This window comes from Myotis yumanensis, unplaced genomic scaffold, assembly GCF_028538775.1.
Source record: "Myotis yumanensis isolate MYYU_CA2020_CCGP unplaced genomic scaffold, mMyoYum1.0.hap1 SCAF_19, whole genome shotgun sequence".
NCBI classification, from domain to species: domain Eukaryota; kingdom Metazoa; phylum Chordata; class Mammalia; order Chiroptera; family Vespertilionidae; genus Myotis; species Myotis yumanensis.
In genome coordinates, this window is record NW_027223770.1 from 10790621 (window position 1) to 10814085 (window position 23465).

General features: G+C 46.6%; 2 protein-coding genes across 5 annotated transcripts in view; one reads left to right on the top strand and one right to left on the bottom strand.

Annotated features, from left to right (window-relative positions):
* Positions 1-23465, bottom strand: part of IFT81 (intraflagellar transport 81) — a 192661-nt gene that overhangs the window by 76893 nt on the left and 92303 nt on the right. The gene's annotated exons all lie outside the window — the stretch shown is intronic.
* The window catches only part of LOC138997936 (P2X purinoceptor 7-like), a 41020-nt gene continuing 21167 nt past the window's right edge, over positions 3613-23465 (top strand). Inside the window, exons 1-5 of one of the 2 annotated variants that reach the window (XM_070399906.1) lie at positions 3613-3785; positions 16717-16879; positions 17974-18042; positions 20811-20883; positions 22420-22522. In XM_070399906.1, coding sequence (XP_070256007.1) covers positions 3667-3785; positions 16717-16879; positions 17974-18042; positions 20811-20883; positions 22420-22522 — 527 coding nt within the window. In that variant the 5' untranslated portion in view covers positions 3613-3666. The remainder of the gene's footprint in view (positions 3786-16716; positions 16880-17973; positions 18043-20810; positions 20884-22419; positions 22523-23465) is intronic. The other variant, XM_070399907.1, reaches the window with a different exon arrangement.

Consider the following 23465-nt stretch of genomic DNA (forward strand, 5'->3'; position numbering starts at 1 on the left):
AGTTAGGTGATGAGAAGGAAGGAAGAGAGGGTGAGCAAGACACATTCCTGAGAAAGTGCCATGGAGAAAGATAGAGGAAGAGACCCCATTTTGACAGGCTTTTTAAAGTAGCTCCAGTTCCCAAGAAAGAAAGAAACCACAGTGAATCTTGGCGGAAACACTGTCCTCCTGAAGGAGAGTCAGTCTGGCATCGTTGTATCATCGCTGCAAATCCAAACTGGTACTGACACCAACAGGAGTTTTCGTGGGAGAAAGAACCAAACGCCAGCCAGGTGAGAGTATGGTGTTGTCAGTTATTGAAAAGAGCATCCAGTTATCTTTGTTCCCATTTTTCACTAAAATGCAAAATGGGTGCCACACGAACAGAAAGATGACTTGAACTTCCCTTTTTGTGTAACTGATTCTGCTCACATTTGATGATTCTATCTCATTTCAGTTACACATCTTTTTTTTTTTTTAAGGGAGGGGGAGAGACAGAGAGAAAAAGAAACATCAATATAAGCAAGACACATCGATTGGTTGCCTCCCACACTCACCCCGATTGGGGTTGGGGATCGAGCCTGAAACTGAGGTACGTGCCCTTGGCCGGAATCAAACCCAGAACCCTTCAGTCCGTGGGCCAATGCTCTATCCACTGAGCCAATCTGACTTTGGCGTTACACATCTTTTTAAACATGAAAACTCAGGATACCACACCCCCTCCATCCACTGACCTCCTCTAAATGGCTAGCCAATTGCTATGAGAACCTATTTTGAGCAATTCCTTTCTCCCCTGATTTTAAATGTCTTTATCACATGCTAAGTTCCCACTTGTCTTTGTGTTTAATGCTCGACTCTATCCTGTTCCGCTCATTTATAGTCCGCTCACTAGCGGCCTTTAATTACACAGCTTTATAATCGCTCTTAATATCGCCTTGGCCTCTGGTTATTTGTGAATCATTGGCTTTTGTCCTGGTTTCCTCTTCTTCCCGGATGCCTGTGCGTAGTCTCCTTGGTGTTGGCGTCCTTCAGGGATCTGCCCTCAGCCTTGCTCCATGCCACTATACCCTCTCCCTGGGCAGACCTCCCGCCTCCACTCTTGCCCTTTCTATACATTTTCCAAGGTGCAACTGGAGTGATTTTACTAAAGTGAAAATGAGATCATGCTGTGCCTCTGCTTATAAACCTGCCTCTTGCTCTTGGGACAAAGTCCAGATTCATAACCACAGCACAGGGGGCTGAAATATACTGGGTTTCCTCAAAGCACACCCTGAGACAAGAATGTTGGTGAGTAGTTCAATTGGGAGATTGAGGGCCGGGAAGGGGAGTTGGGAGGTGGGACAGGGAAGGCAGTCAATACAGGAAGCATTCAAGAGCACGTCTGTAACAAGAATCACACACACACACACACACACACACAACCTTCACCCAAGTCCTCACATTTCCCCCATTCCATTCATGACCTCACTTCCTACTTCACAAAAAAACAGAGACCACCAATCTTGATGTTCCTCTTTGAACATCTTTGTGGGGTTTGTTGTTGTTGTTTTGTTAAGCCTCACCCGAGGATATATTTTTTTTTTTTTATTGATTTTTAGAGAGTGTGGAAGGAAGGGGAAGAAACAGAGACAAACATCAATGTGAAAGAGACACATCGATAGGTTGCCTCCCACATGCGCCTTGATCAGAATCAAACCTGTAACCCTTCATTCCACAGGCCGACACCTAACCACTGAGCAAACTGGCTAGGGCTCTTTGAACATCTTTGAATGGCTCAAATGTTTCCACCTTAACTACCCCCCTCAATCTTTCCTTGACTCTATGTCCCCCATTAAAAACCACCCTGAGCCCTAGCTGGTTTGGCTCAGTGGATAGAGCGTCAGCCTGTGAACTGAAGGGTCCCAGGTTTGATTCCAGTCAAGGGCACATGCCCGGGTTGCGGGCTCGATCCCCAGGAGGGGGTGTGTAGGAGGCAAGCAGTCAATGATTCTCTCATCATTGATGTTTCTATCTCTCCCTCTCCCTCTCCCTTTCTCTCTGAAATCAATAGAAAAATATATTTTAAAAAAACACAAAAAAACAACCCACCCTGACCTCCCTGCTCTCGTGGCTAAGCAGTCCTCATCTGCTCCTCCAAGGCCCTCTCATCAGTCCTTCCCTGCATGATTGCTTTGGGGGAAGGTATTTCATTGCCAAGATGTGATTTGATGTGTCTGAGTATTTAGGTCTGGTGATTCTGCACAGGTGAGGATCTCAGAAAAGCTTGGTCTGGATATAGAGATATTTAAATATCTATCAGTAATTTTTTTAAAGTAGTGCCTGTTAGGTGTGATCAAATAATTGAATCGGTACCCCCTCCCCTGGGAATTGACCTTTAGCCCACTTCACAATGGACATGCCGCTTGCTTAGACCACATTCCACCTGCTAAGACCATTATCTCTCCCCTCTGGAGTTTCCCAGAATCCTGACCTGCACAGAGAATTCTCCTCCCAGAAAAAGCCCGCCTAGAGTCCTTTAAAAAACTCTGACTCCCAGTCTTTGGGTGCTGGCCCATCTGGGTTTCCAGATGACCTTTACCCCTTTTGGCCTCATGCATTCCTCCTTCGGCGACCCTAACAGTGCCTGCATACAGAAGAGAAAACTTCATAAAAGTGGCCTTAGTGTGCACTCAGCCCAGAGCTTAAGACTTGGAGCATTTGAAATCTTAGCTTTATTGCTTCTGAGGAAACAGGACCCTGGGTCCACTTTAAAACCCAGATCTGAAGTTGACCATTTTATATACAAAACCTGCTTTGCTTTGAACCTGCCAAAATTTGCTTTCATTGAGATTTAAGCTAAACTCCACCAGAATCCTATAAAAACTCTGTCCCTTTGCTTGGGACACGGCTCCTCTGGCATGTGTTCGCCCTCATTGAGGGGTCAAATCCTAGCTTTGTTGGATGGCTAGTTTGTTCCTGAGAGTCATAGGCTGCTGGGCCTAAGTCCTGGACGAACCTCCCAGGACACAGAGCAGGATAGAGAGAGGATCCAGACAGAGGGTCATGCAGGAAATATTCAGCATAGAAATAAAGTCCACCCTTCCCTCCCCACTACCCAGCAAATCTGATTCCCCACTATCTACAGACAGGAGTGTTGTGAGGAAGTGTGTGTGGGGTGAGGGTGGAGGGGAGGCAGAGACCTTGGTTCACCCAGTGTTCATACACATCTGGGACTGAGTAAAGGGCTGCAGAAAATGAATCAGTCAGTCTCTGAGTGGCTCTTGAGGCCATGGAAAGATCTAGGTCCTTTACTAAGGCACAATGAAAGCACCGGGTCTCCTGACATTTGAAGGGCTGCCCCTTCCCCCCAAATGAAATGAGTCAAAAAAAGTGAAGGAAGGGAACAGGGGGAAGGGCAGAATTCTAAAAAAAAATGCTCTTCCTTTGAACACCATCATTGTGCGAGCATGTGAGGGAGGCCAGCGGGGGTGGGGTCAGCTGGGAGGCAGGCCTATAGGACTTGTCTTCCCTTGTTTATTTCCCAGCCACATCTGGGCAGCAGCCAGGGTCCGCCCCCATTGTGTTATCATTGGAGGAGCTCAAACTTAAAGGCTCCAGTTTAAATTCAGGGCGTTTCATTTTCTCTTACTGGTGGGCCTGCTGTGGCTGTTCTGGAGCCAGCTCCAAGACAAGAGTGAGCCTCTCACCATGCCAGCCTGCTGCGATGATATGTTCCTGTATGAGACCAACAAAGTCATCCAGATCCAGAACACGAGATATGGCATCATTAAGTGGTTCTTCCACATGATTGTTTTTTCCTATGTTAGGTAAGTGGGGTGTGGAGATGACCCCAGATCTCTGCAGTGGTTGCCCGCAGCTTCTGGTGCACATCCTGAATTCCATGTGGTTTTAAAACCTGAGATGTGTGTCTCACAGCAAGCTGGTGGAGAAGTGTGTGTGTGTGTGTGTGTGTGTGTGTGTGTGTGTGTGTGTTGCGGGGGTGAGGGTGGGGGGCGGCCAGCAAGCAGCAGACAGGAGGAAGCTGTGCCAGTTTGCTACAGAAAGAAGCTTGTGAGGCAAGTGTGACACTCTGGTTCTATACCAGGCCTGCTGGGGTGAAATGGGTGGGGCATGCCTGGGAAAGGTGGGAAAACACAGGGCAACACCCTTGATTTCCAGGGAGAAGGCCATGAATCGGGGTGCAAGTAGTGATGCTGCTGGTAGCTGTCTGAGTCATCACTGCTTAGGGGCAGGAATAGGATCAGACTTGTAAATACCACTTTAGATCTTCTCCATGGTTAGGAAGGCTCCCCATGCTCTTTTTTTTCGGTTACAGCTCATCTATATTAATAAAAAGTTAATATGCTAATTAGACCAGGAGACCTTCTGGGAGACATTCCGGACCTCCTTCCAGACAAAGCCATGGTGGCAGGGCCGAGGCAGAGGTGGTTAGGGGCGATCAGGCCAGGAGGGAAGGGCAATTGGGAGTGATCTCGCTGGTGGAGGAGGGGGGCAGTAGGTGGTGAGCAGGCTGGCAGGGGTGGCAGTTGGGGGCGAGCAGGCTGGCAGGCAGAGTGGTTAGGAGCAATCAGGCAGGCAGACAGGTGAGCGGTTAGGAGCCAGCAGTCCCAGATTGCGAGAGGGATGTCTCGACTGCCAGTTTAGGACCGATCCCAGCAGTTGGACATCCCCCGAGGGGTCCCAGATTGGAGAGAGTGCAGGCCAGACTGAGGGACACCCCCAAACCCCTATGCATGAATTTTGTGTACCGGGCCACTAGTTGAGATATAATTTGTACACTATACAATTCCCCAATTTAAAGTATATAATTTCATAGTTTTTACCATATTCACAGAGTTGTGCAATCATCACCACAATTTTAGAATATTTACATCACCTCAAGAGTAAATCCCACTTACCTTAGTTACATTCCCATTCCCCCGAAGCTTCAGGCACCCACTGATCTGTTCTCTGTCTCTATGGATTTGCCTATTCTGAACATTTCATATAAATGGAATCACACAGTATATGGTCTTTTGTGTCTGGCTTCTCTCACTGAGCATCATGTTTTCAAGGTTCGTTCACATTGGAGCATGTATCAGTACTTCATTCTTTTTTATGGCTGCATAATATTCCACTGTATAGATGGACCACTTTGTGGTGGACATTTGGGTTGTTTATCAATTTGGGGCTATTATGGATTATGGATCATGCTGTTGTGTTCAGTGGTTGAGGGTCAACCCATGAACCAAGAGGTCACTGGTTTGATTCACAGTCAGGGCACATGCCTGGGTTGTGGGCTCGATCCCCACTAGGGGGTGGGCAGGAGGCAGCCAATTGATGATGTTTCTCATCGATGTTTCTATCTCTCTATCCCTCTCCCTTCCTCTCTCTCTAAAATAAATAAAAACATATTTTTTAAAAATCATGCTGTTATGAACATTTGTGTACAGATTTTTGCAAGAACTTATGTTTGCATGAACAGTTTTCTTGGGTATGTAATTATGAGTGAAATTGGTGGATCACTTGGTAACTCTTTCAACCTTCTGCGGAAACAACCATTTTTCACAGCAGCTGCACCATTTCACATGCCCACCATCAATATTTGTCCCAATTTCTCCACATCCTCACCTTACACTTGTTATTATCTGTCTTTTTGGATTGCAGGCATCCTAATGGGATGTAAAGTGGTATCTCTTTGTGGTTTTGGTTCACATTTTCCTAATGGGTAATGTCCGCTTGCTCTTTGTGATGATGATGACAACTTACTGTCTGTACAGGGAGACAGTGTTGTTTATCACCTAAGGGTTAGAGTCACTCAACCTCTCTAAGCCTCAGATTCTGCCTCTGTTCACAGAGTGGTTGTGGTAATTAAATAGAAAAGGCATGCAAGCCCTTCTCAATGCCTGGCATAGGGTAGGAGCTCCCCAAATGTCAGCTCTTTTTCAAAAGAATCTTTTTTAATCTAATGGGTACCTTCATAATGCAGTACACCCTCTCCTCTGACTATCAGAGTAACCATGCCCACACTTGGGGTTTGAGGTCTGAAAAGGTGGATTCAAAAATCCTTTACCTCTTTGCGTTTCCTTTTCTGTAAAATGGGGATGATGGCTCTTGTGAGGATTAAGTGAGTTAATAAATGCAGAGCTGCTAGAAAAATACCTGGCATAAGGGAAGCGCTTACTAAGTGTGAATTCTTCTTATTAATCGTAACTATTAGGATCATCATTATTTAATTCGTGTGTTTACTATGCAACAAACATTGAATAATAAACCCATATGCTAGAATTCTAAAATAAGAGATTACTTAGACAAGATATCAAAGGACTGATGATAAAAAACATAGTAAATTCCTACAAAGATCATATTTCAGATCATTCCATGTAACAGATAATGTAACTTTCTAGTATGCTTGGGTCCAGCATGCAGTTTCTTAAAAACAGATCATTGTACATATGAGAAAGATTATTATGAGCACACCTTACAATGATAACTATTTTTCTTCCATATGGTGGACTCTCATTTTACATGCATTTAATTCCCTTAATTTCAGTTACACACATGCCACCAGAGCATGGAGAGAGGGCACAATTAAAACAGGGCAATGATTCGGTGACTGGTGCCTGGAGTAAGGGGGAGATGGATACTTGAGTTGGGGTTCCCTCAGTCAGTCTCTGCTTCCACGTGCTTCTCACAGAGTGAGCATGTTGCTGTCCTACCTGTGGATCTAAATACAACTTTTCCACTCAACATGCCCCCTGAAATAAGCCAACTTCTTAACATTTGCCTTCCTTTCACTTCCCGCAAAACTGGAAAAACAGCAACTTGTTCCAGGGCAACAGGAGGAAAGCCTGCGGCTATGCATTGTGCACAATGCAAGGGCCTAGCAAAGGCAATTTTAATGAGACACAATTTTTACCTTAAGTCCCCACTTTGGAATATAACCCCACGCGAAATGCTTCCCTATTGTTTATATTTTAAAATATGAAATTGAAGGAAAAAATGCTGCCAGCTTTGCTTTTCCCCTCTGTGTTAACAGAAGACTTACATCTCTCTGAATGGTGTCCCATAGAACACAGTGTGGGCAATGCTGCCTTCAATTGTATTCTGAGGCTGCAAGTTGGCCATCTGTGAAATGGGTAGACTCATGGTGCCCCGGCGTTGAGGGATGTTGTATGCATCAAATAGGACTGGTGTGGACCACTGATGGAAGTCCAGAAAGGCTCAGGTAAAATTTGGGATATGCAGCAGCAGGTGGTGAGTTCTGGCCATAGGGTTCTGGGTTCAGTGGTTGTACATACTAGGGCCAAAAAGGCAAAGGGCCAGGATAACAAAGTAAGACAATACATTAGTTATTGAAACGGGGGTCCAAGACAGGGGCTAGCAATACTGGAAATAAGACTAGAGGCTGAGTCTGGCTGGCATAGCTCAGTGGTTGAGCATTAACCTATGAACTAGGAGGTCACAATTAGATTGCCGGTCAGGGCACATGCCTGGGTTGCAGGCTCCATCCCCAAAGGGAGGCAGCCGATCAATGATTCTCTCTCATCATTGATGTTTCTATCTCTCCCTCTCCCTTTCTCTCTGAAATCAATTTGAAAAAAAAAAAAAAAAAGACAAGAGGCTGAGCAGCTTCTCATAGTCCCTCACAACCAAGTTCAAGTCTGGTGTCAAAGGCATGGCCTGCAGCTGCAGGCAGGGTCATGTGGCTCCAGCTCCCAGGGTTGCAGCAGTATGTGGACAGGATGCTGAGTAGGTCTGTGCTAATCATATTGTTTGGATGTCTGACAGAAACCTACCTCAAGTTATCCAGCAAGCCACACAGGGGGATTTACTGTCAAGTAACTGGGCAGTGGAAGAGATGGAACTGTCCTCTGACATGGATGGTCATAAAAGTTCAAACTGTGTTATCAGGGCTGGTTCTCTCTCCACATCTTGGATCTACTGGGTATTTTGTTTTCTTCTTGAATAGGCTATCTATGTAGGAAGGTGGCACACCTCACATCCTCCCCTTATAGCAACCAGAGGAACAAATAGGGTTTCTTGATAGCTCTGCCAAGAAAGTCTCAGGAAAGACTCTGATTGGTTGAACTTGAGTTACATATTCATCCCTAAACCAATCATTGGCCAACCCTGGGTCATGTGCTCACTCTTGTGGCAGGAAGTAGAGAGAGGGTAACAGAGCTGAATGAGCCGGACCTATCCACTGCCAATGGCTTTTCCTTAGGAAAAAATAATTCTGTTGCCAGAAGAAATGGGAAAAGAAAGTGGTAGGTAGGGGCAGAGTGGGGAGAGACAGTAAAAAAACAAACATCCATTACAAAGTCTCAATGGATAATTATGATTTGAATAGTACAATTATGGGGGGATTCCCATGTTATGGACTCCACTTCTTGATTATATGTCACAGCTTAATTTCTCTGCCTCTCTTGCAGCTAGGAGATAGGCATGAGACCCAAGTCCAAAGCTTTTCAAATATAAGAACTATGCAACACTTGAGTACGCAGGGAATAACATCATGAGGTGGGCGTGAGCAGAATTCATCTTTAGGAATTTATGGGGACAGTACTAGCCTTGACCTAACCAATGGGGGCCACGTTCCTGAACCCCATGCTTTAGAAATCCCGCTGTGGCACTCTGCTGGCTGCAAGCTTCCCCATGAAGTAAGAAGCCAGTTTCCTATTGCTGCTTAAGGAATTACTCCAAACTCAGTGGCATAAAACACCATCCACGTAGCAGCCCACAGTTCTGTAGGTTAGTGGTTTGGGCAATGACTGGGTTCTCTGCTCAGAGACTCACAAGGTTGAAATCTAACTGTGAGCTGGGTCTAGTTCTCACTTTGGGACTCTCGGGGAGCTTTTTACTTCTAAGCTCATTCTTGTTGGTAAAATTCCAATTCCTTACAGTTACAGGACTGAGAGCTCTGTTTCCTCGCTGGCTGTCAGCCAGGGGTCACTCTTAAGATCCTGGAGGTCACCTTCATTCTTTGTGAATGTGGCCTTTTCCAGCTTCAAGCCAGTGATGACACAATAGATTGTTCTCATGCTTCAAGTCTCTGATTTCTCTTCTGATACCAGCCAAAGAAAACACTCTGCTTTTAAAGGGCTCATGGGATAGAGTCTAGCCTACCCAGGTGTTCTTCCTATCTTAAGGTCAGCTGTGTAATAGAACCTAAACATGGAAGCATATCCATCATACTCAAAGCTCAGGGAGTTAGGCAGGGTTCATACACCAGGATATAGGAGACACTGAGGGTCATCTTAGAGGTCTGCCTGCCACAGGGCCAGAATGTGCCCATTCAGAGCTGCACTCTCCCATCCCACCACACCCTGGGGATGCGGGACTGCAGAATTCTCTTCGCAAATGGCCCTGAACCTCTTCCCAGATTTATTCTCTTGAGAGAAGACTATAGCATCCATGGGCATGGGCAGGTGTATACAGGTGGAGGGAGGTTGGGCATGGAGGAGATAGGAATACAAACGTAGGGGGAGAGATCATTTAGGAGACTACAGGATAATCCAGGTGAGAGTTGATGGTGACCTGGCCTAAGGAAGTGCCAGTGGTAGAGATGTAGATGGATTTGAATAACATTAGGAAAATAAAACAATAGAACGTATGAGGGGGAGTGAGGGAAAGGGTAAGTTAAGGAGTGTGCTATGTTTCAGGCTTGAGCAACTAATGGGTGGTGGAAGAATTTATTGGGGTGGGGAATATGGGAGAAAAAAGCCCTTTTGGGGGTGGAAGATGAGTTCAGAACTGAAGGTTTGATGTGTCTGTGGGACACACAAATGTAGAGGCTCAGTGGGTAGTTAGATATATGAATCTGAAGCTAAAGATACAGATTTCTATATGGGGTAACCAGAACATTGGAAGTAGCTGCAACTGACCAGCAAGAGAAAATGTACATGAGAAGGCAAGAAGGCTTAGGACAGATTTCCGAGGATAGGAATGCTAACCATTGGGAGCACAGATGTCCTGGTAGGATCTCAGCAGGGTGGTCACAGAGATACAAAGAAAATCAGGAGAATGTGGATTCCAGGAAGCTGAGGGGAGAAGGGGAAGGAGCTAGTGCGTGATCATTGGTGTCAAATGCTGCTGAGAGTCTCAAAAAGAACAGGTCTGTGGTGCATCTATCGGACTCAGTGAAGATGAAGTTGTTTACTTGGCAAGGGAGGCTTTGGAGGAGTGGTGGGGGCGGGCACCAGACTGGAGTGGGTGGAGGAATGGATGGAAACGGGGAAATGGATGGGGTGACTCATTCTTCCAAGGGACTTGGATACAAAGGAGAAGAGAGGCATCAAGTGGTGGTAGAAGAATATGGGGTCAAGGGAGGATTCATTTTCAAGATGGGAGATGACGCTGAAATGTAGATGGTGAGGAGATGGGAGAGAGGAAGATGATGAGATAAGTGAAAATTGTCATGGTCATCAGCGACACCAACTAGCGAGCCTAAGGAAAGCTTGCTGTGTTCTGAGGCTGTTCTAATTGTTAGACATTTCTTCTTCACTCTGAGCCCAAATCCATCTCCCTGTAATTTCCCCCCTTTGGTTAGAGTTCTGCCCTGTGGCCCTTCTACTTGACACTCTTCAAATGGCTGCATCCTGTTATTGTATTTCTCCTCCTCTTCAAAATAGCAGCCCCACCCCTCCAGCCCTGTGTGCCCCAACATGGGGCCCAGACCTTTACTGTCTCAGCCAAGCCCACACACCCACACTCCTGTTTGTCAAGTCCTCTTCAAAGGTGGTGCAGGCACTTTCACTTTGCTAGCGGAAACATGCAGTAATCCAGCCTGTTGTGGTTTGAGATATAAAATGATAACATCTGCAAATTTATCTTAACGTGTGTGAAATGTGTCTTAGGTGAGAAAAGACTCTTTTGCAAGTATGTGCCTGGCAACGTGAGGAAGGAGAGTGGAGGGGCAAAGAAGCATAGTGCTCATGAGAATAAACTGAGCCTCGGTGGTTAGACTGAATGCTTCCCCCTGAAGATCAGGAACATGGATGTGGTCCTTTATATGGTAAAAGGAACTTAGCAGATGTGCTGAAATTCAAGGTCTTGAGATGGGGAGGTTATCCTTGGTTATCTGAGTGGCCCCAGTGTAATCACAAGACTTCTTAAAAGAGAGAGACAGGAAGGTCAGCGTTAGAGAAAGGAGATGTGACAATGGGAGAAAGGGCTGGACTTGCAGGAGTGCCCGCAGCCTCTGGAAGCTGGAAGAGGTGAGGAACAGGTTTTCTCATGGAGCCTCCAGAAGGAATCAGCCCTGCTGTCACCTTGATTGAGCAACAAGACTCCTAGAGCTGTAGGGGAATACATGTGTCTTGTTTTAACCCACTAGGTTCGTGGTAATTTGCTACAGCAGCAATGAGTCATTGATACAATCAGTATTTAACTTGCTTTGGGGGTGCAGGCTCTCCACCACTTTCTTCTCAATGCATCTCTTGCTGCCCTTGGCTGTTTGCCAAGGCGCGTGGACCAGGGATTGACATAGTCTGATTCTTCTCTGGGGATTTTATGTGCAAGAAGCAGAGGCTGCGGGCCCAGCATCCCCATGAGGCACAGAAGGCACACAGCCCGGCGTCCACAGCTGCTTCCAGGGTAGGCGGGGGTTAACCAGCTGGAAAACGGTTCACTTTCAGGTCAATTTAGAGTAACCTTTGCTCAGTGAGCCCAGACACTGTGAGGAAGAGCCAGGCTTGGCTGAGAGGCACTTCTTCCCCCACCGTGTTCTGAGGTCTCTCTCCATGCCCGCCCGGTGCCAATTCCCCCAGATATGCCAGTCTGTGCAAGTTGCCAAAGTCGTTCATATTCAGAGCCTGTGCATCAGGATTCTGAAGAACCTCATTATAACGGGGATCCTTGTCTACATGTGGTGAGTCAGGTGCAGAGTGCAAGCCTGAGGGCTTCTGGGGCTGACCTCATTCTCCATCCCCCCTCCCTTTCACCCCTGTTTCCCCTGCCCTTCAGACAGGCTTCTCTCATGTCAGCTCTCTCCACCTTCCAGATTCTGCACTCTCTTCTCCCTCATTATCTCTATCTACCCATCGGACATGACCCAGCTAAGTCCCCAGAGCCTTCCTGCCCCTTTTACTTCAGGGACATGTGGTTTGCAGGCTTGAGGATCAGAATTGTCGCTGCCCACAGCCAGAAGGTGACAGGGAGCAGGAAGCCAGGCAGTTAGCTCCTCATTCAGGGACTAAACCCATGGTCCCTGAAAGGTTCATGGCTTGTCTGAGCCACCAAGTGAGTCGGGAGAGAGCTGCTGGGACAGTCGTTAGTATGTTCTTCCCATCGGGCAGGGCACTGCAAACCCTTTTTCCCCCTGCGATGTGGCTCTGAAGTATTTGAATTCTTAAAATGATACGTTCATTATTATACAGAGAAAAGTCCTCCGATGTACAGGGGCCTGGATTCCACTCAGGCTGCTCTAGAACACACTGTCCATTCTGGAATGGACATGAGAGACCAGAACTGAGCTTCCCAAATGGTGGGCCAGACTGACCCAGGATTTTCCTGGGAAAATGTTGCAATAGCCAACGGGGAAAAACATGGCACAGACCATGTCCATGTTGTGATGGGAGGCAGCAATGTGCTGTTGAACAGTGTTACCTATTTGTGAAATTACATTGACTAGCTCTGTCTTGTGGACGCTGGTTGGGTCTCAATTCTGGATCTCTTGCCACCACTCTTTCTTCATGAGCTTTCTTTTTTAATGAGTGTTATAGAAATACTAAAATATATTGAGAAGAATATAATAAACACTCATACGCCACCATTCCACTTAGGAAAAGAACATTACTAGTCCAGGTTTACCTCCCTGCAGACCCAGCCTGCATCCGTTCTCTTTCCTCTCCCCTTCTATACATCATCCTGAATTTGGTGCTTGGATATATGTTGTAGAAATATCAAAACAACCATAGAATTGTTGTTTTTATGTTTCTACAACATATGTCCATAACTATAAAAAGGTTTTCCTTGAGGTGAAATTCCTAAAACATAAAATCAACCTTTTTAAAAAAAAAAAAAAAATCCTTACCCAAGGATATTTTTCCATTAATTTTTAGGGAGAGTAGAAGAGTGAGGGAAAGACAGAGGGAAACATTGATGTGAGAGAAATGCATCGATTGGTTGCCTCCTGCATGAGCCCCTATCAGGGCCTGGGCCAGGGAGGAGTCTGCAACCAAGGTACATGCCCTTGACTAGAATCGAACCTGGGACTCTTCAGTCCCCAGGCTGACGCTCTAGCCACTGAGCCAAACTGGTCAGGGCAACATTGTTATCTTCATATTGATACAATTAGCTCGCCATCATTCTCACTGCTGTAGAGCAGGGGTGGGGAACCTTTTCTGCCCAGGACCATTTAGATATTTATAGCATCATTCGAGGACCATACAAAATTATTAACTTAAAAATTAGCCTACTATATTTGGTCTAACATTTAATTAACTCACTTTTAATGCCCTGAAAGGGCCAGACCAAATGATTTATTGGGCCTTATACAGCCCTCGGCCGACATTCCCCACCCCTGCTTAGAGCATCCCATTGTGTGAATCCAACAATTTATTTACCTATTCAATGTTCAAGGACATTTAGGTTATCTCTGGTTTTCCCTCATACAAAGAATGCTGCCATAAACATTCTGTACAGTCCTCCTTAGGCACATGTACCAGTATGAGGGTGTCTCCAGGGCATACACCCGCAAATAGAACTGCTGGGTCATGGGGAATGCACGTCTTCAGGTGGACTTCATATTGGCAAACACGCGTTATCTTTTCATGCAATTCCCAGGGGTTTTCAAACCTGACTGTGTATTAAAATCAGCAGGGTGACTTTTTTTTTTAACTTTTAAAAATATATTTCTTTATTTCAGAGAGGAAGGGGGAAGGAGAGAGAGAGAGAAACATGAGTTATAAGAGAGAATCATTGACAGGCTGCCTCCTGCCCGTCCCCTCCTGGGGATTGAGCCGCAACCCAGGCATGTGCCCTTGGCTGGAATCAAACCCGGGACCCTTCAGTCCTCAGACCGGCGCTCTATCCACTGAGCCAAGCCTGCCAGGGCGACTTTTAAAAGGTATATAGGCACCTGGATAACTCTCCAGATTTATAGAACCATAGTTTCCAGGGCTGGCCCTGGGAGCTACAATTTTGAAAGCTCCCTGGTTGAGAACAGCTGGGACCATGTCTTGGCCCACTCTGTCTTGGCTTCCAAGGTCAGCTCCCAGTGGGCAGCTGTTGGCTTAGACTTCCCAATATCCTTCAGATATTAGGGGCTGGGCAGAAGGAAGAGATCAAATAAACACATGCTGAATGAATAAAGAAAGCATTTAGGATAAACTCTTAATTATTTTGGGCAATGGGAGGCAGGGAAAACATGTGGAAATGAAATCTACCATTTTTAATAATCAATTCCACTTCCCCTCTTTAGTTCCCCCACCACAGTAATTTACATTCATGTTCTAAATAAGGTATTAACAGCTAATGAACTGACCTGAAAGGCAGGAAACTGGAGGCAGAGCTATATAAGGCATGAACAAGAATAGCACGTGGTTAAAAGGTCTGGCTCTGGACTACATGGTAGGCCAGTCAAGAACCTCAGTTCTGCCACTGCCTATCTGTGGGCAAGATCCTTCACCTCTCTGAGCCCATTCTCTCACCTATAGAAGACGATGATGACGATACTATCTCCTATTGGTGTGAGGATGAAAGGAAATTATGTGTGTAGAGCTTTCAGCACGTCTGAAATGCTGAACAAAGGGTAGCTCGTATTATCAATATTATTTATAAAACAGGTGTGTCTTTCTAGAAAACAGGTGGCTGACCTGCTGGACATACCCTTAGATAGGTTCCGATGGGTTTCTGAGCCCCAGAACAAAGCTGGTGAATTAATGCCAGGTGAACTCTGGTATTTGAGAAGCTGTCCTGTAAATTAGGGTCTATCTGTATTAGGCAATATTAGAGGTTGACACTGGGGCGATAGTTTCCATGTAGCCAGCGCTCACTGTGTGGACTTTGCATACAAAATTCATCAACAACCCCAATGTTAGGGTCGCTGAAGGAGGAGTGCATGAGGCCGAAAGGGGTAAACAATTATGAATTTACTAGAGGCCCGGTGCACAAAAATTTGTGCACTGGGAGGGGTTCCTCAGCCCGACCTATGCCCTCTTGCAGTCTGGGATCCCTCAGAGGATGTCTACCTGCTGGCTTAGGCCCACTCCCTGGGGGATCGGGCCCAAGCTGGCAGTCACACATCCCTCTGGCAGCACGGCAGCCCTCGGGGGATGTCCACTTACCAGCAGGGAGCAGACCTAAGCTGCAGTCGGTCATCCTTAGTGCTACTGAGGAGGTGGGAGAGGCTGTGCCACCAGCTTGGCTTGTGACTGAACAGAGCTCCCCCTGTGGGAGCTCACTGACCACCAGGGGACATCTCCTGCATTGAGCATCTTCCCCCTGGTGGTCAGTGTGTGTCATAGTGACCAGTCATTCCCAGTCATTCTGCTGTTAGGGTCAATTTGCATATTACCCTTTTATTATATAGAATAGAGGCCTGGTGCATGGGTGGGGGCTGGCTGGTTGGCCCTGAAGGGTGTCCCGAATCAGGGTGGGGGTCCTGCTGGGGTGCCTGGCCAGCCTGGGTGAGGGGCTGATGGGTGTTTGCAGGCTAGTCAAGCTCCCCTCCCCCATTGGGGACCCTCACCCCATGGAGGTTTGGCCAGCCTGGGTGAGGGGCTGATGGCTGTTTTCAGGCTGGCCATACCCCCTTTAGGGTGAGGGGTCCCCATTGGGGTGCCTGGCCAGTCTGGGTGACGGGCTGAAGGCCGTTTTTAGGCTGGCCAAGCCCCCTGGCGATGGAAGCTCCCAGCCTCTCCTTTTTTTCTTTTTTTTTAAATTCTGGGATTTATTTACCTTCTATAATTGAAACTTTGTAGCCTTGAGTAGAGCTCAGAGCCGGCCAGGGCGGGTGGGAAGCTTGGCTTCCTCCATTGCCAGGGGCAACCCAAGCTTCCTGCTTGCTCCAGCTCCATGGCCACGGGCCGGCTGAAAGCAGGTATCTGGGGTTTATTTATCTTCTATAATTGAAACTTTGTTGCCTTCAGTGGAGCTCAGAGCCGGCCTCGGCAGGCTGGAAGCTTGGCTTCCTCCATCACTGGGGCAACCAAGCCTTCTGCTTGCTCCAGCTCCATGGCTGCAGGCCACCATCTTGGTTGGGTTAACTTGCATATAGTCGCTCTCATTGGCTGGTGGGTGTGGCTTAAGGTGTAGCAAAGTTACAGTCAATTTGCATGTTTATCTTTTATTAGTGTAGATTAGGTCACCTGGAAACCAGATGGCTGAGCCCCAAAATGATGCCAGCACCCAGGGGTGGGTGTCAAAGATTTTAAAGGACTCTAGGCTTTTTCAGCAGTGAATTCTTTGGACAGGTCCTGATCCTGGGCAAGTCTGGAGGGGAAAGTTACTGGTCTTAGCAAATGGAATGTGGTCTAAGTGAAAAGGAATGTTGATTGTGAAATGATCTAAAGGTCAGTTTCCCAGGGAAGGGAATATCCATTCTAGTATTTGATCAGATCTAACACCTACGAGGTAGGTATAACCATTCTTCCCATCTTATACATGAGGAAAATGAGTCGCAGACAAGGCAAGTCGCTGGCCCAAAGTTCCCTAGCAAAGCTAGGATTGGAATGGAGGCAGCCTCCATCCAAAACCACAGCATTGGGCCTCCCTTGAGAAAACCACTAATGCTTTTCTGTGTCCGCCACTCAGCTATGCTCTGTTGTGTGACAAGCGGTACCAGCGGAAAGAGCCTCTGATCAGTTCTGTGCACACCAAGGTGAAAGGCATAGCGGAGGTGAGAGAGGAGATTCTGGAGAATGGAGAGGAGGTGTACAGAGTCTTCGACACGGCAGATTACACCTTCCCCGTGCAGGTGAGCACTGCTCAGCATCCTCCCAGGACGCATCCCTGCTCACTGTCACCAGAGCCTCGTACCCTTCTCCCTGGCCCCAGCCCTGGGACCTAGAGCCTTACTCCAGAAAAATACTGGCCCTATTTAAAAAGCTCTGTGAAAATACCAACAGAGAAAACCTAAAAATTGCAAAACTGGGTCAGATCTAACAGCTCAAAGGAGATGATTCTTTGCTTTATCAAGTGCTCCAGGGCTTCTCAAAATAGCTGTGTGTCCTGGTGTATTTAAAACATGACTGGATTCACTCACACTTTGAGTTCCACACCGCTTTTTAGGAGCAGGGCCAAAGGAGTCAGCAAGGGCTGCCTAGATTCAGACCGACAAATAACTTACCGCCTGGAGAGGACCAGCCCTTCTGTATTGTTTGTGTGGCACTTTGTCAACAAACTGTCTCCAGGAAAACACTCTTGGTGTTTAAGGAAGGATACAAAGGACAAAGAAAGAAAGGGTGTGGATCACACAGAAAGGGCATCTGGCTGCCTAAATTCGCAAGAAGAGAAAATGAAATTAGAATTGTCAAAATGGAGAAGTCGAAGGTGACTCGAGAACATGTGGGAGGCCGGAGAGACAAAAGGGCCTCTGGGAGCTTTGTAAAACCATAAAAACTAAGCTGTTATCTGTTTGTTGCTAACAGCGGGTCATTAAATTCTCCTGCTATTTCCCAGGTGGTGGGGTGTCCTATTGCCCTTTTATTAAAGTCCTAGATAATCTGAACAGCACTCTGCTGAAGCCAACAAACACCCCCAGTTCTGCCTCCCCGGGTCTCCTGAGTTTCAACTTAACGGGTTTTTACTGGGAAGCTGGAATGGAAAAGGAATCCTCAATCAGTTTCCATGTGCCTCTGCTCTCTCTCGGCTCAGCAGGGCGGCTCATCCAGTTTTGATATTAAGTCCTCCATGTAGTCCCAAGTTTGCTCCCAGATCCTGATTTCCAGACTGAAGGTCAGCAGAGTGGAAGGGTTCGCCCCCAGGCACTTAGCAAGCTGGATGATTAAGATTAAATAGTTTCTGTTCTCAAAGGCTTTGCATTGAACTTCTCTCCTTTTTTCTCCGCAGGGGAATTCCTTCTTTGTGATGACAAACTTTCTCAAGACAAAGGGCCAGGTGCAGAGGCAGTGTTCAGAGGTAAGAAAGGGACCCAGAGCAGTTAGACTGGTGATAAGAGTTCTGGAGGAGACTCAGGCAAGAGAAAGGGTGGGAGAATGTGGGAATTGAGATCTGATATGTCTTCCAGCTCGCAAACATTACTGAGCCTCCTTTGTTGAGTGTGGGTCTGGGCTGCATCAGAAGACACTGCAGTTCTCTCTCTGGGGCCGCCCCATCTTTGCCTGTCCCGTCTCCAGCTCAGGTACTAGGCACCTGTGCAGGCTAGAGGCCTGCTTCCTCCATGGCTCCCTCCCGCATGGCTCCTGACAACACTGATCTTTGGCATTTGTGCGGCATTTCATATTTCAGTGGAGCCTCACAAATTTAGGAGGGTAACAGCATTCCCAGCCCCATTTTACAGGTCAGACGCAGATCAGACAGGTTAAGTTGCACAGCTTGCTGCAGGCAGAGCCCTGTTTAGAACGCAGGCATTCTCTTTCCTGGCTTTTCCTACTACGAACGACTGCGAACTGTCTGTCTGGGAACATTGTCACACAGCTCTCATTTGCCTTCTCACTGCACTTCTTTTTGCTTATTTATTATCACCCCACTTCCTAGCCTTTCAGTCTCTGCATCAGGTAAATGCTACCTGTCTCCCTACCACCACCACCCATGTAGTCTTTCCCAACTTGACTTTGCCCTCTCCAGACTCTTGACCTTCCCCTACCTCTTTCTGAAAAACTTTCTTCCCTATCAAAATGTATTTGTCCTGCCTTAGCCAGTTCAGCTTAGTGGACAGAGCATTGGTCTGCAGACCAATGTGTCCCGGGTTCCATTCTGGTCAAGGACCAGGCTCTGGTCAGGGAGCGAGCAGGAGGCAACCAATCGCTGACTTTCTCTCACATCGATATTTCTCTCTGTCTTCCCCACTCTCTCTAAAAATCAGTGAAAAAATATCCTCAGGTGAGGATTTAAAAAAAGTAATTGAAAAAAAGAAGTATTTCCTGATACATAGCTATATTCTATGCATTACATTTATAATTATTAAAAACCAAAGAAAAATTCTTATGCATTCTAAAAAAAATGTATTTGTCCTACTCTGTCCCTTCCCAGTCCTGCCCTCTGTTCTTTATGAGGATAACTAGATATTCTGGTAAGTTTATCTAGAGCGATGTGTTACAAGATATTACCTATTCCTCGCACCTTCCTGCCATTGCCCACTCAGGTAATGCCTGTGCTTTACCAGGGACCATCCCAGCACCGAGGGGTGCAGCATTGGGATGCTATCGAGCAGGTCTCCTGCCTGAGGGAGGACCAGCCTTGCCCGTGGGTCTTGCTTAACAGCCCACACAGGTGACAAGGTCTGAGTGTCTGAGAGCTCGGGGTAGATCTGCTCTCTCCTATGGCAGTCTTCGCTGTTGTGTCCACCTAACCCTGGAACCAGGCTAACATTCCCTTTGTCTGTGTCAATAATGCTCATTTCATCTTCACAGCAACCACTTCAGGCAGATCTGTTCACCCTCCTTTTACGGAGGAGGAAACTGAGGCTGAGAGAGGTGCAGGGACTTGACCAGTCATGCAGCTAGACAATGGCGCAGAGGTCCTGCTGAATCCCTGTAAAAGCCACGCACTGCACAGGAGATAGATAATGAGCAGCGGCTATGTTCTTAGCGGCTGTGTCACATCCTGGTCTCCCTAAGACTGGCCAGTGAACCTGCTCCCGAGGAAATGGGAAGTTGAATACAGAAGCCAAGTCATCACGTTTCTCTTTTCCCTCCTCTGTCCTCCGCTATCAGTCCTGAGACCTCATTTTCTCAGGCCAGGAGACTGGGCCGGCTGGCGCCCCTTATTTCCATATCGGTTGCTGAGCCTTCATGCCATTTGCTTCATTCAGTTCTGCAGCCACAGAGCCGCTTGGACCAGGCCTCTGGCTGCACACCGAGGGCTGTCCCTGCCAGTGGCCCCAGGCTGCCCTGACTTCCGAGTTTTCGATTTTTATTTATTTTTAGATTTTATTGAGATATAATTCATATACCACAAAACCCACCATTTTATTTTATTTTTTAAATATATTTTTATTGATTTCAGAGAGGAAGGAAGAGGGAGAGAGAGAAAAAACCATCAATGATGAGAGAGACTCATTGATTGGCTGCCTCCTGCATGCCCCACACTGGGGATTGAGCCCATAACCCAGGCCTGTGCCCTGACTGGGAATAGAATCATGACTTCCAGGTTCATAGGTCGATGCTCAACAACAGAGCCATACCAGCCAGACAAAACCCCGCCATTTTAAAGTGTACAATTCAGTGGTTTAGTACATTCACAACATTGTGCAACTATCACCATTTCAGAACATTTTCATCACCCTAAAAAGAAACCTCATATCCATTAGCAGTCTCTCCCCATTCCCCCTTCCCCAGCCCCTGGCAACCACAGATCTGCTTTTTGTCTCTGAGGATTTGCCTATTCTGGATATTTTACATAAATGAATCCTACAATCTGTGGTCTTTTGTGTCTAACTTCTTTCACTTATCACACCGTTTTTAAGGTTTGCCAATGTTGTAGCATGAGCCAGTAGTACTTCATTCCTTTTCATGGTTGTATAATATTCCACTGTATAAATGTACTATATTTTACCTGTCCACTCATTAGTTGATGAATATTTGGGTTGTTTCCACTTTTTTGGCTATTATGAATTGCTGTGTCCATCTGTGTACAAGTTTTTGTGTGAACACAGGACAGCTGCTTTTCCATATCTTAGGGGCACTCGATACTCACTCCTCGCTACCCTGTCCTTCTCTTGGCAGCACCCTACCCGCAGGACACTCTGTTACTCTGACCAGGACTGTAACAAGGGATGGTTGGACCCGCAGAGCAAAGGTACGTTCTGTCTCCTTTTGGGACCATGGGGATGAATGGTCTGGCATGCTGGTGACATTCGCAGTGTCCTAAAGTTGAGATCTTTAACTCTGGCTCTCAGCTGCCTTCTTCCACCCTCAGCAGACCATGGGTGAGTCTGGCTGTGTCCTCAGAGGACCAGCTGCTGATGTGAATGTGACTTTAATTCCCCAGTGAGGAGGAGAGCTCCTAAAAACCTTGCAAAATTAGCACCTTCAGGGTTCTACCTGACGGAAAAATCAAACGGCCTATAGTATCATCAGAGTATACTAAACTTTCTGTCTTGAATTTCCATGAAGGTGGAGGAGCTTGAACTTGTACCCTTATGACACCTGGGGACCATACACAAATTAACCTGCAGAATTTCCGTCTCCTGTTTTGTTTTTAATATATATTTTTTATTCATTTCAGAGAGGGAGAGTGAGATAGAAACATCAATGATGAGAGAAATCATTGATCGGCTGCCTCCTGCACGCCCCACACTGGGGATTGAACCCACAACCGGAGCATGTGCCCTGACCAGGAATCCAACAGTGACCTCCTGGTTCATAGGTCATGCTCCATAGGTCAATGTTCAACCACTGAGCTACGCCGGCCAGGCTCCATGTTTCCTGTTTTAACATAAAGAGCACATGACAATAAAATTACCAAATAAAAGAATAAAAAGAAAAGAAAAAATATCAGTGGTTATAAAACTAACACTAAGGGCCTATGAATGTTGCATTCTTATTCCATAATACATGTGTGTCTGAGTTGGTATAGAGATCATTTTAACATTACTTGCTATTTAACTTTGCCCTCGGGAATCTTTAACTGACCCTGATGCTCCAGGAAGCTGTGCCGTGTTTTTGTTGTTGTTTTATTGTTTTGTTTTGTTTTGAATCCTCACCTGAGGATATTTTCCCATTGATTTTTAGAAAGTGGACGGGAGTTAGGGAGGGAGGGAGAAAGAAAGAAACATCAACAGGAGAGAGACACATCAATCCGTTGCCTTCTGAACGCACGTGGACCAGGGCCAGGGATTAAACCTCCAACCCAGGTATATGCCCTTGACTGGTAATCGAACCCACAACCCTTCAGTGCACGGGCTGACGCTCTAACCACTGAACACACTGACCAAGGCAAGGTGTGCCATGTTTATTCTGCAATTCTGCACATCCCTGACACATGTTGTACACTCCTCGAGGGACTCAGATGCCCCATAAGAAGCCAAGTTCTAGTCCATTTTCCCAGTTCAGAGAATACACCCTGTCCAGCTCCCCTCTCAAGCATCTTTCTTTCAAAGAAGCCAAACAAGCCAACAGCATCCATGGTCTTCCTATGTTCTCTCTGATGATTTTTTAAAAAATGACTACCGTTTGATATGTTGCTTGGCCAGCTTAATAAGCTTGTGGTTCAGTTGGGGTTTTATTGAAACTGAAACTGCTTGAGCTGAAAAGCATGGTCTCCTGCTTGGGTTGAGAGTTTCCTCCCACAGTTCTTTCACACGTGTGCTTCTGTGACCCCTTGACCCTGCAGGAATCCAGACGGGAAAGTGTATACGGTATAATCTGTTGTCTCCGAAGAAGACCTGTGAAGTCTCTGCCTGGTGTCCCACCGAGGCAACGGAAGAGCCCCCCCAGTAAGTTGCAGGGTGGGGACTGACCTGTGGCCCTCAGCAGTGAGTAGGTGAGGCCTTGCTAGGCGCTGATCTAGCTTCTCTTCTCAGGGCAGTCCCACAATATCCTGGGTCCTACTGGCTTGGGGACCCCGTGCCAGGCACACGGGTGGTCTCTGGGAGGGCCATGCTAGTTAAAATATTAAAATAATTCTGTACTGACTGATAAATAGCTACTTCCCTGAACACTCTAGAGTGCCCCTGCCTCCTTTCTGTGCTAGCATGTTCCAGGGCACCTCCAGCCCCTACTCCAGTGCTATAGCAGGGTCCATTCTGACTTGTCAGTGTCCATACTCAGGGATTAAGGATGGGGAGGTGACAAGGAGGGAAGAAAAAACAAAAGGAAGGAAGGGGCAAGGAAGGAAAAGAAATGGAAGGGAAGAAGAGAAGGGACGTTTTCTTAAATGATCACAGTGAAAGCCTGGCCAGCGTGGTTCAGTGCTTGAGGGTCGACCTATGAACCAGGAGGTCAAAGTTCTATTCCTGATCAGGGCATATTTCCCAGTTGCAGGCTTGATCCCCAGTAGGGAGCATGCAGGAGACAGGTGATTAATGATTCTCTCTCATCATTGAGTTTCTCTCTCTCCCTCTCCCTTCCTCTCTGAGGTCAATAAAAATGTGTGTGTGTGTGTGTGTGTGTGTGTGTGTGTGTATGTATATATATATATATATATATATATATATATATATATATATATATATATATATTAAATGATCACAGTGACAGATTTGGTGGTCACTGTAGTGACTCTTCTCTTTAAAAAAATGTTTTTACTGATTTTTTTTTTTCTTTTTAGAGAAAGGAAGGGAAAGGGAGAGATAGAAACATCTATGAGAGAGAAACATCACACTGATCGGCTGCCTCCTGCATCCCTACTACTGGGATCAAGCCCACAACCCAGGCATG